The sequence below is a fragment of the Triticum aestivum genome, chromosome 5B (assembly GCF_018294505.1).
Source record: "Triticum aestivum cultivar Chinese Spring chromosome 5B, IWGSC CS RefSeq v2.1, whole genome shotgun sequence".
NCBI classification, from domain to species: domain Eukaryota; kingdom Viridiplantae; phylum Streptophyta; class Magnoliopsida; order Poales; family Poaceae; genus Triticum; species Triticum aestivum.
Genome location: NC_057807.1, coordinates 442348008 through 442360259, shown reverse-complemented (window position 1 = coordinate 442360259; position 12252 = coordinate 442348008). Strand labels below are relative to the sequence as shown.

Sequence of the window (12252 nt, the reverse complement as noted above, 5' to 3'; positions counted from 1 at the left end):
TCTCCAACACCCTTTCAAGAAAGACCCATTCCACTCTATCATATGCCTTCATCATATCTAGCTTAACCGCGCACAGAGGCTTCCTCCTACTCCTCATTCTGATAGCGTGGACACACTCAGATGCAACCAAAACATTATCGTGATGAGACGCCCAGGGACAAAAGCACTTTGCTCTTCTGAAATCAATACTGGGAGGATTCCCTTAAGTCTATTAGCAAGTACCTTTGTTGCAATTTTGTAGAGCATATTACATAGGCTGATTGGTCTAAATTGAGACATCAACTCTAGTGAGTTGACTTTAGGTATCATCACTATAACCATGTCGTTGAAACATTCAGGTGTCGCCACCCCATGCAAAAACTCCTTCACCGACTTGCAAACATCCTCCTTAACTAACGACTAGTGTCGTTGGTAGAACAATGCCGGAAAGCCTTCCGGACCCGGGGCCTTCGTAGGGCCCATCTGAAATAGAGCTGTCTCAATTTTAGCATCCGTGATCATGGCTGTGAGCTTCCCATTCATCTCCCCCAAGACTATTGTATCAATGTGTTGCAGCACATTGGCTGCTGCATTTGAGCCCTCGGAACTGAACAAAGTAGCATAAAAGTTCACAGCCAAAGCACGCATGTCTTCATCAGAAGTACATAGCGTACCATGCATCATCCCTATGAAGAGCCTTGGCCATATTTTTCCTCCTTCGATGGGAAGCCCGATTATGGAAATACTTAGTATTTTGATCGCCCCACTGCAGCCAGTCTATATGTGAACGTTGTTTATAGTAGATCTCCTCCTTTTCATAAAGATCATGAAGCTGACTCTCTATATCCTTGACCTCCTGAAAATAACCGGTCACCAACGACCGTTCTTTCGCTTCCCTTACCTGCGTTTTTAACTTGGAGATCTGCCTGCGGAGGGAGCCAAACACCTCTCGACTCCACGTCTGCATGGCCTTGGAGAGAGTGTCCAGTTTACTGCTCATGCCCGCGTACTCCCCATGTTGCTGTTTGGCTTGCTCCCAGGCCCGTACTATCATTATCTCATAATCTTCATGTCTTGTCCAAGCCTCTTCGAATCTAAAATCCCGTTGCTTCTTGTGCCCGCCCGCATCCAGTGATGCCGCCGCCCTGATGACCAGCACCGTATGGTCAGACTCTGTGATGCCTGAATAATTAAGCTACAGTAACCCTCTGCTAATGATGCCACATCACATTGATTACTGTTGCTCGCGTCAGTTCGAAATCGATTCGAATTCAAATTCAAAATCAAGCAAACAAATAAAAGATTTCAAATATTAAATCTAAAATGTTCGACGTGTGCAAATAAATGCCTAGGTATTTGAGGTGAGTGTACCATGCTTTTATAAAAGACCTAAAAACTTAAAATCAATTAAAACAGAAAAGAAAATAAAGAAAAAGAAAAAAGGAAAAACAAAATCAGAAAACTAACAAAAAAAAGGAAAAGGAGCCACCCCCACCCCACTGGGCCAACAGGCCCAGCTGGCCACCAGGCCGCCCGACCGGCCCACCCCACTGCCTTAACCCCCCCACTCCCCCGAAACCCTAACCCCCCACTTCTCCCCCATCCCCCACTCTCTCCTCGCGCCCCCTCCTCTCGGCCCCGATCTGGATCGGGGGCAGGCGACCCCGTCGCCCCGCTTCTACCTCACCGGCGTCGCCTCCTCGACCTCCTCTCCGCCGGAAACGGCCCGAGCCCGGAGCCGCTCGACCCCAACGCCGGCACCTCCCCCGAAAGACGCCGCCCCGTGCTCGGCTTCCTCAGCCCCGCCGTCGCCGACCACCGTCGTCGCCCGGAGCCCCACTCCTCGCCGGACATCCCCGACCGCCTCCCCGCCATCCTCTCCGCCGCTCGTCCCCGTCCTCCTCCTCAACCCTCACTGCCCCGTTCCCTACGAATCGTGGTGAGGCCCCGACCTCTCTTTCTCTTCCCCTGTCCCCGTGCATGCCGACCACGCTCACCATGACCCCGCCGCACCCACGGTCGCGCCTTCGCGCGTGCACCCGCGTGCCGGAGCTCACGCTCTGGGCAGCACGCGCTCACCCCATGCCCGATCTCGCTCCCGTGCGCCCACAGCCGCGACCGCGTCGCCCTGCTCTGCCTCCGCCTTCCACTCCATTGGCTTCACCCCTCCCCTGGCGGCCATCCAACCCGCGGCCCTCCTTCTCGTCGTCCTGCCGCGGCTCCGTCGCCCCAACCGTGCTGCTGCGGCTTGCGGTGCGGCCCCTCCCGTTCCCTCTTGCCGCGCTCTGGAGACCACCTTGTCTTTGCCGCCTCGCGCGAGGCCGCGCCTGCTGTTGCCTCCGGCGACCCCTCCTGCGCCGGCTTCCTTCGTCGGAAACGGCCGACCGGTGAGGCCCGCCCTGGCCGCCGGCGCCAGTGCCCCCGTCGCGGCTCGGTTCGCCCCTCGTTCGGGCGCCCGCTAAGACCCCCCTGTGACAATGACAAATGGGGCCCACGCCCTTAGAACGTTAAAAAAAGAGAATAAAAATAATAATTAAGAAAATAATCAATTAAATATTTAACTTAATTAATCATGTTTAGTTAACGTAATTAATTAACTAACCTAATTAATCTGTTAATTAAACTAATTAATTTGGTTAATTAGTTAGCGGGACCCACACGTCAGTTTGACTAAGTCAACGCCCTGTTGACTACTGACGTCATGATGACGTCAGCATACACTATTCTGGATAATGTTGATTTAAAATAATTAAATAAATTCTAAAAAAGATTAAATCTTTTAAAATTAATTTAAAATAAACTGTAGCTCGGATGGAAAAACTTTGTACATGAAAGTTGCTCAGAATGACGAGACGAATCCGGATACGCAACCCGTTTGTCCGCCACGCGTCCCTAGCATAGTGAACCCGCAACTTTTCCCCTCTAGTTCAACTGTCCGAAAACGCGAAACACCGGGGATACTTTCCCGGATGTTTCCCCCTTTCGTCGATACCACTTACTGCCGTGTTAGGGCACACCTACCATCGCTCATTGTCATGTCCCGTATCGTCATGCTTATGTTTGACCGACGCTGCTGCTGCCTAGTTTGACTACGAAGTTGACGACCCCTCCTTCTTGCTAGAGCAACCAGGCAAGCCCCCCCCCCTTGATCACCAGATATCGCCTATTCTTTTCTCTACTGCTTGCATTAGAGTGGTGTAGCATGTTATTGTTCGATTACTCCTATTCTGTTGCATAGCCTGTCATTGTTGCTACAGTCGTTGATACCTTACCCGCAATCCTAAATGCTTAGTATAGGATGCTAGTTCATCATCATTGGCCCAACATTTTTGTCAGTCTGCCTTGCTATACTATCGGGGCGTGATCACTCGGGAGGTGATCATGAGTATATACTATACATACATATACTATACAGATGGTGACTAAAGTCGGGTTGGCTCGTTGAGTACCCGCAAGTGATTCTGATGTGGGGGCTGAAAGGACAGGTGGCTCCATCCCGGTAGAGGTGGGCCTGGGTTCCCGACGGCCCCCGACTGTTACTATGTGGCGGAGCGACAGGGCAGGTTGAAACCGCCTAGGAGAGAGGTGGGCTTGGCCCTGGTCGGCGTCCGCGGTTACTTCAAAATAACACGCTTAACGAGATCTTGGTATTTGATCTGAGTCTGGCCACTGGCCTATACGCACTAACCAACTACGCGGGAAAGATATGGGCACTCGACGTCGTGGTATCAGCCGAAGCCTTCTTAACGTCAGTGACTAAGCGGCGCGCGCTGGATTGGACTGTAAGCCTGCTCTTGTATTAAGGGGGCTAGGTTTGCTTCCGGCCTCGTACGCAACGTGCAGGTGTGCAATGGGCGATGGGCCCAGACCCCTGCGCGCGTAGGATTTAGATCGGCATGCTGACCTCTCTGTTGTGCCTAGGTGGGGCTGCGACGTGTTGATCTTCCGAGGCCGGTCATGACCCAGGAAAGTGTGTCCGGCCAAATGGGATCGAGCGTGTTGGGTTATGTGGTGCACCCCTGCAGGGAAGTTAATCTATTCGAATAGCCGTGTCCCTCGGTAAAGGGACGACCCGGAGTTGTACCTTGACCTTATGACAACTAGAACTGAATACCTAATAAAACACACCCAGACAAGTTCCACAGACAACCCGATGATCGCTTTTCCACAAGGCGACGAGGGGAGGATCGCCGGGTAGGATTATGCTATGCGATGCTACTTGGAGGACTTCAATCTACTCTCTTCTACATGCTGTAAGACGGAGGCTGCCAGAAGCGTAGTCTTCGATATGACTAGCTATCCCCCTCTTATTCTGGCATTCTGCAGTTCAGTCGACAAATATTACCTCCTTACAAATATACCCATGCATAATGCATATGTAGTGTAGATCCTTGCTTGCAAGTACTTTGGATGAGTACTCACGGTTGCTTTTCTCCCTCTTTTCCTCCTTTCCATTCTACCTGGTTGTCGCAACCAGATGCTGGAGCCCAGGAGCTTGACGCCACCGTTGATGATGACTCCTACTACACCGGAGGTGCCTACTACTACATGCCTGACGACGACCAGGAGTAGTTAGGAGGATCCCAGGCAGGAGGCCTGCGCCTCTTTCGATCTGTATCCCAGTTTGTACTAGCCTTCTTAAGGCAAACTTATTTAACTTATGTCTGTACTCAGATATTGTTGCTTCCGCTGACTCGTCTATGATGGAGCACTTGTATTCGAGCCCTCGAGGCCCCTGGCTTGTATTATGATGCTTGTATGACTTATTTTACTTTTAGAGATGTGTTGTGATATCTTCCCGTGAGTCCCTGATCTTGATTGTACACATTTGCGTGCATGATTAGTGTACGATTGAATCGGGGGCGTCACAGACTCCTCGGTGAGAATATGTTCCACCGCCGTTTCAGGGAAAAGGTGCAAGAACTCGTCATTGCATATAGCCCTGTCGAGCCAAACTTGAATATTTGCCCCCCCATCTTGCTTATTGTCCCACGTAAAAGGGTAACCAGTGAAACCCAAATCCGCTAGGCCACAATCGCCAAGACACTCCCGAAAGTCCTCCATCTGGTAGAAGTTCTTGGGATTTCCTCCTCGCTGCTCTGTTTGAAAAAGAATCTCATTAAAGTCCCCTACACAAAGCCAAGGTGAATTATCTTGTCGTTTCAAATAACAAAAAGCATCCCAAGTTCTCATCATGTGCTTTGTCCGAGGTTCTCTGTAAATTCCAGTGAATCTAAAGGTCCTTCCCTCTGAAGAGATTTCCGCATCAATATAGTACTGGCACCACGGCCTAACTGTAACCGATATATGATCCCTCCAGAGTAGAGCTAAACCACCACTCTTTCCCTCACAATCCACAACAATGCCATTACGGAACCCTAAACTCCGTTTAACATTGTCCATTGCTCGCGCCTTCTTCTTTGTCTCGCTCAAGAACACCACCGCTGGGTTGTATGACCTAATCAGGTCCCTTAGTTCTCCAACTGTCGAGTCCAACCCCAATCCCCGACAGTTCCAAACAAGGAGATTCATTGCTCCTGGCGGCCCCGGCTCTCGAGGTCCACCGATCTAGCTCCATGATCACCGATACGCTCAAAGACAGACGACACTTTCTGTCATTTTTCGCCAACAAGAGCATCGCCTCCTTGCCTCCAAGTTCCTTCACCTACGGGCACCCACATCTGCCTAGATGGTCTCTTCGTGTCTCTGGGAGCATACCAATGGTGGTCCTCTCGCTGTCGAGAAGACCCCACGTCGCTTCTAGGCTTCCTGACATAATACCCCGGTCTCCTGTAATGCTCCCTCGGTGCTTTCTCCATCCTGCGCTGCTGCCATTCTCTATAGTCTTGACTCTTTCTTGGGGATATGACACCATCGCTCACCTTCTGGTATAAGTCTTTTCTAAGCTCTTTCTCCCTTTTTCCCTCTAAATCATGACGTAGATCCTTCTCCTTAGTCCCGTCCGCACCAGTGTGCATTTTCTGTGAGCTTAGAACCTCTTCTTGCTCCTTTCCTTTCTGCTTTGGCCCACCAGTGTGGGAGTCAGCCGAGGGCGTATATTCTCTATACAGAGATCTGCGAGTTGGGAGGTCACGCACATACGCATACCCTTTCGGGCCATTGTCACCCCCACTTGACATTGAGCTCTCCCTGCTTACATTCTTGCTGGATGTTCCTTGCCATTGCCTCCTCTCCTGATGACTCGACGATGCCCTACCCTGCGAGGCATGCATCCATTCTCCCCATTGCGACAAAGGATCCACCGATGGGTCACAAATAACATCCACATGCACTAGTCCTCCGAGGTCTTGCCATCAGCCAGAGACTATGAGGATCTCCGACTCGCCTTGTCTCCCGCCTCCCTTGCCTTCAGCGGGGTTTGCTTCCTCGGAGTCAGCACCACGGGAGGAGTCCTCCCTCCCCTACTCGAGGAAGATGCCATGGGCACCTCGTCAAGCAGGGTCGCCAACCGCAGGAGGACCAAGCCAAGATCGCAGCGCCGTCGCCACGCCCCGGTTGCCCTGAAGATCACCACACCCTACGTTCAAAACCCTAAACCTAGGCGCCGCCTTCCGATCGCCTTAGCTATCGCCTCTCGGTCGCCTCTTAGAGAGAGAACGTGGTGGACCCGCTGCGCCTCTCGGTCGCCTCTAAACGGACGGAGTAGTTGTTAGCTTGCATGCACCGTGTGCTCCCACGCACCTTGGCCATTGGGCGCTCCAGCGAATTGTGTGGTCTCGAATCATCAGGGTCCGTGTTCAATCGGTCTTGTGAACGGCCTATGGAGCTCCCGGGCGTTGTCGTGGCACTTTTGTCTCCGCTCCCGCCCGACCGCACGCACGAAGGTAGCGAGGAACGTCGTCGACAAGCCATCAGCACATCAGTCGGCGAAGCCAAGGCAAACTATACACGATCAAGCTAGCTAGCTAGCTCCCGGGGCGGTCGCGCGCTCGCGTCGTCATATGGGTTCCGAGCAGAAGCCGCATGTGGTGTTCGTGCCGTTCCCGGCGCACGGCCACGTCGCGCCGCACACGCAGCTCGCGCGCCTCCTCCACGCCCGCGGCTTCCACGTCACGCTCGTCCACACCGAGCTGCACCACCGCCGCCTCGTGCTCGCCAAGGGCGCCGACGCGTCCGCGGCCGCGGCGCCGTGGCTCGGTGTCGAGGTCATCCCGGACGGGCTGTCGCTGGAGTCCCCGCCGCGGTCGCTGGAGGCGCACCACGAAGCGCTCGAGCAGAACTGCCTCGAGCCGTTCAAGGAGCTGCTGCGCGCGATGGCGCGCAGGCCCGGCGCGCCGCCCGTGAGCTGCGTCGTGGTGGACGCGCCCATGTCGTTCGCCTCCACGGCGGCGCGGGACGTTGGCGTCCCCGACGTGGTGTTCTTCACGGCGTCCGCGGCCGAGCTCATGGGGTACATGCAGTTCGAGGAGCTGGTGAAGAGGGGCCTCGTCCCGCTGAAGGGAGCCGGGTACAAGACCGACGGCAGTCTCGACGCGGCCGTCGACTGGGTGCCCGGGATGAAGGGCATGCGGCTCAGGGACATGCCGACCTTCTGCCACACGGCGGACGCCGACAGCGCGCTGATGCGCATCCACCTCCACCAGATGCGCGTCGTTGCCGGATCCAAGGCCGTCGTCATCAACACGTTCCACGACATGGAGAAGGACGTCGTGGACGCGCTCGCTGCCTTCCTCCCGCCCGTCTACACCGTCGGCCCTCTCTCCAGAATCGTATCGTCGCTCCCGGCGGGAAGCGACGACCTCTCGAGCTCCACGGACACGCCGAGCCTCTTTCAGGAGGACACGGAGTGCATGGCGTGGCTGGACGGGAAAGAGGCTCGCTCCGTCGTGTACGTGAGCTACGGGAGCCACGCCGCCGCGGGCGCCGACAAGATAAAGGAGTTTGCGTCCGGGCTGGCGAGGTGCGGCTCTCCCTACTTGTGGGTTCTGCGATCCGACCTGGCCGCCGGCGTTGAGGTCGGGGAGAACGGGCTCGTCGTGCCTTGGTGCGCCCAGGAGGCGGTCCTTGCCCACCCAGCCGTGGGGCTTTTTGTTACGCACTGTGGGTGGAACTCCATCTTGGAGACCGTGATCGGCGGGGTGCCGGTGCTCGGTTGGCCGATGATATCCGAGCAGACGACAAACTGCCGGCAGGTAAGCACGGCGTGGAACATCGGAGCGGAGCTGCCGCAGGAGGCGAGGGACGATGAAATAGCTGCACTGGTGAGGGAGATGATGGTCGGGAGGAAGGGGATGGAGGCGAGGGAGAAGACGTTGGAGTGGAAGAGGCTGGCTGAAGATGCTACCAAAGAAGGGGGCTCGTCCTGTGCTAACCTTGATAGGTTCGTTGAGGATGTGCTGCTCAAGGGGTTATGATTTTTATTTTATTTGTTTATAGTTCATTCTATCAATTCGTTTTGTACCTATTAAGTGAACTAGCACAAGTCAGTAGAATGAACTACTGATGAGTGATGAACGAGCTTCTAATAATCTGCAAGTTGAAGAGAAATTGAGCTTCATTTTTTCACTTGCACATATATAAATGTTGAATAAGCTGATAAGGAAGTCTATTGGCTAATGGGGTTGATCGGTGCCTCTAACAATTGATTAATTCTCTAATCAATTAAACCCTACCGTGCCAAGATCAACTGTACTATACTTCGAGCAGTTATCTTGTCTCAAGATCAACTTGCACAAGAGCAAACTCTTTTGCTTTGGAAAGGCCAAAAAATGAGAATCCGTACAAACAACTAGTTAGTTCTGAGTCTGGCTGTTTTCCTTTTAGATACCTTGGTATTCCAATGCATTCCCGTAAACTTCTTAATAAGGAATGGAAAGGTATTGAGGATCGCGTTGAGAAAAAGCTGGGTTGTTGAATTACTAAGCTTATGTCTTATTAGACAAGGCTCGTTCTAATCAATGTTCTTCTCACAAGTTTACCTATGTTCATGGTATCTTTCTTTGAAATACGTAAAGGGGTAAGCAAATGATTGGACTACTATAGATCCAGGTTAGTCTAATGAACATAAACGTAAACTCCATCTCGCGAGATGGGATGCGGTATGTGTCCCTAAAGACCAAGGAGGTCTAGGCGTGGAAGACATTGAGATTAAAAATAAGTGTGTATTGAGAAAATGGCTATACAAGATACTTCCTGAGGAGAGTGTTGACAAGAATTACTTGGGAATAAGTACCTATGTTATAAAACCCTCTCGGAGGCTGAGGCCAAACAAACGGACTGGCCTTTCTGAAAAGGTCTCATGGAGTCCAAAAATACTTTTTGCCTTAAGGGGCGTTTGTAGTAGGCAGTTGTCTAACTAATAGGTTTTGGCAGTATACATGCCTAAGGGATTGCCACTAGGCTTGCAATACCCACGACTCTATCATATTATGTAGCGGAAAGATGCCCCTATTGCTTTTGTGATGGTCTAGGTACCGTTGAGTGTTGCCTCCCGAAGACACTGATTGGGGACAAATGGGTCGATAGGTTAAATCTTATTAAAAGGTTGATGGCGGTTAACCTTTCACAAGAATCAAACACATTCTTTTGAAAGTTGACTACTTCTAGTGCCTTCGCGGTCAAATCTATGTATTCAGACCTCATCAATGATGGAAAAAATGTCCACCACAAATATATTTGAAAAATGAAAGTCCCGATGAAAATATAAATCTTCATGTGGTACTTAGCTCGCAAGATTATCCTAGCAAAAGATAATCCAAGAAAAAGAAATTGGCAATGATGCCCTAAGTATTTCTTTTGTGATAAAGATGAGTTGTTCTGGCATATATTCTTTCAGTGTCCACTTGACAAGCTATTATGGAGATCTGGCCAAATGACTTTAATTTCATTTCATCATAAGTGAAGGCAGCTGATCTTTGAGACCTCCGGCGGGTTCCTTTGTCGATAGCGCTTGTCCTTGTGATTCTTCTTGGGGAAATTTAGGGGGTGTTTGTTTCCAGGGACTTTTTGGTGTAGGGACTAGAAAAAGACCCTCTTAGAGACTTTTTAACCAAACAGGAGGGACTACTAGGGACTAAAATTGCCTCTTGGGACTAAATGAAGAAGACTCTCAAGGAGAGTCTTTTTTGGGACTTTTTGGGACTTTTCCAACAATACCCCTCCCTTCACCCATTGCCCCGCCGCCCCATGGTGTTGCTTGGTTGTTATTTTTCTGTATACTAGGGATAACATGGTCATTTAATAACCTCTAGGGAGGGACTAGGGACTTTTTAGTCCCTGGAAACAAACAGGGAGGGACTTTTTAGGGACTAGGGACTTTTTAGTTGGGACTAGAAAAAGTCCTAGGACTTATGAACCAAACATGGCCTTATTTTCGAGGGCGGTACTGACTGACCTCCACGAATCTTAACAGCCGCCGACTCGGCCCACCTGGCTGATCTAGAGTCTATTGAAGGGCCATTTTGCACGTATCCTGCCAATTAAGGGGCGTGATGATGATGGCTCTTGATTCCATGCGCCTCACCTCACGAAACTGGGAACTTCAGATGTGTAGTGCACATGGCATGTCGCAAGGTCAGGTGCTTCGGTTTCAAGCTAGCTATAAGGAGGGGGGGAAACATGAAGGTTTTCCCCTTCCTTCGTCTCCATCCATTTCTGCCTTCCTGTCTCGAGCTCCCGAAAGTGTTCCGTCATCGCGTACTATTCACCGCCCGCTTGCGTAACCCCAGTTGGCCCCATCCTCGCCATCAAGATGGACAGAACCAGGAGCGAGAAGGATCCTCGAATTCCCAGCCAAGATCCACTTGTCGTTGGGGTGAGGCTAAAGAGGAAGAGGGCCAGCACGGAATATTAGTCCCTTCCCCGGCCACTGCCAGAGAACTTTAGGCCCTCGTGGAGACAGAGTTGATGCTGGCAGATCCTGAATGTCGCCTCCCGGGGAACAAGGCTTCGCGAACTCCTCACGATGGTGAGCATATTCTCTGCATTGAGTATTTCAAGAGGGGGTTGGGGTTTCCCCTCCATGGCTTCGTTCGTGGGCTGCTGTGCTTCTACGTCTGCCAGCTGCACGACATTCACCGAGCAGAGTTCTTCACATCACAAATTTCATCACCTTTTTGCGAGTGCTTTCTCGGGACAACCCCCATTTTGAGTTGTTCTGGTACTTCTTTCGGGTCTGCGTTCAGACCAATGGCGACACCATTTGCGACCTTGGAGGAGCCATCCTGCAGCTCCGCCCCAACACCAAGTTGCCCGCCTGAAGAAGTGCAGCCCGAGGGGATGGCCACATCATCAAGACATGGGTGGGGCATCGCATGCTCCCTCTGCAGGGTCGTCTGATACATATCCAATGTATCTATACTTTTTTATTGTTCCATGTTATTATATTATCAATCTTGGATGTTTTATATGCATCATTATGCTATTTTATATCATTTTTTGGGACTAACCTATTAACCTAGTGCCTAGTGTCAGTTGCTGTTTTTTCCTTGTTTTTGTCTTTACAGAAAAACGATACCAAACCGGGTCCAAATGCAACGAAACTTTTTGACAAATTTTCTTGGACCACAATACACCTTGGAAACTTCAGGAGGAGGCTAGAAGGGCCATGAGGAGGCAACAAGATCAGGGGGCATGCCCTAGGGGGGTGCCCTCCAAACTTGTGGCCCCCCTGTGGCTCCTCTAACCCTAATTATTTTTCTATAAATTCTCAAATATTCCCCGTAGACCAGAGGGCACACAAAAAATACTTTTCCGTTGCTGCAAGTTTCTGTCTTCTGAGATCTCATCTGGGACCTTTTCCGTTACTCCGCCAGAGGGGGATTCGATCATGGAGGGCTTCTACATCAACCTTGTTGCCCTTCCGATGATGTGTGATTAGTTTACCATAGACCTACAGGTCCATAGATAGTAGTCAGATGACTTCTTCTCTCTCTTTGATCTTCAATACAATGTTCTTCTCAATGTTCTTGGAGATCTATTCGATTTAATATTTTTTTGCGGTGTGTTTGTTGAGATCCGATGAATTTGCGGGTTTATGATCAGATTATCTATGAATATTATTTGAGTCTTCTCTGAACTCTTTTATGCATGATTTACATAGCTTTGTATTTCTCTCCGATCTATTGATTTAGTTTGGCCAACTAGATTGATTTTTCTTGCAATGGGAGAGGTGCTTTGTAATTGGTTCAATCTTGCAGTGCTCAATCCCAATGATAAAGGGGGACATGACACGTATTTGTATTATTGCCATTAAGGGTAAAAAGATTGTTTTTTTATATTGATTGGATCTATCCCTCTACATCATGTCATCTT

At 50.9% G+C, this 12252-nt stretch overlaps 2 protein-coding genes across 2 annotated transcripts; both read left to right on the top strand.

Annotated features, from left to right (window-relative positions):
* Positions 1 to 1323: 1323 nt before the first annotated feature.
* On the top strand, positions 1324 to 4574 carry LOC123114850 (inverted formin-2). Its single transcript, XM_044536240.1, has 3 exons — positions 1324 to 1340; positions 1456 to 1918; positions 4457 to 4574. Exons 1-3 carry the CDS (start codon positions 1324 to 1326, stop codon positions 4553 to 4555), a joined length of 579 nt encoding a protein of 192 aa, XP_044392175.1. The 3' UTR covers positions 4556 to 4574.
* Positions 4575 to 6126: 1552 nt separating this feature from the next.
* On the top strand, positions 6127 to 8475 carry LOC123116363 (cyanohydrin beta-glucosyltransferase-like). The gene has a single exon (XM_044537327.1). It carries the CDS (start codon positions 6942 to 6944, stop codon positions 8352 to 8354), a length of 1413 nt encoding a protein of 470 aa, XP_044393262.1. The 5' UTR covers positions 6127 to 6941; the 3' UTR covers positions 8355 to 8475.
* The last annotated feature ends 3777 nt before the right edge of the window (positions 8476 to 12252 follow it).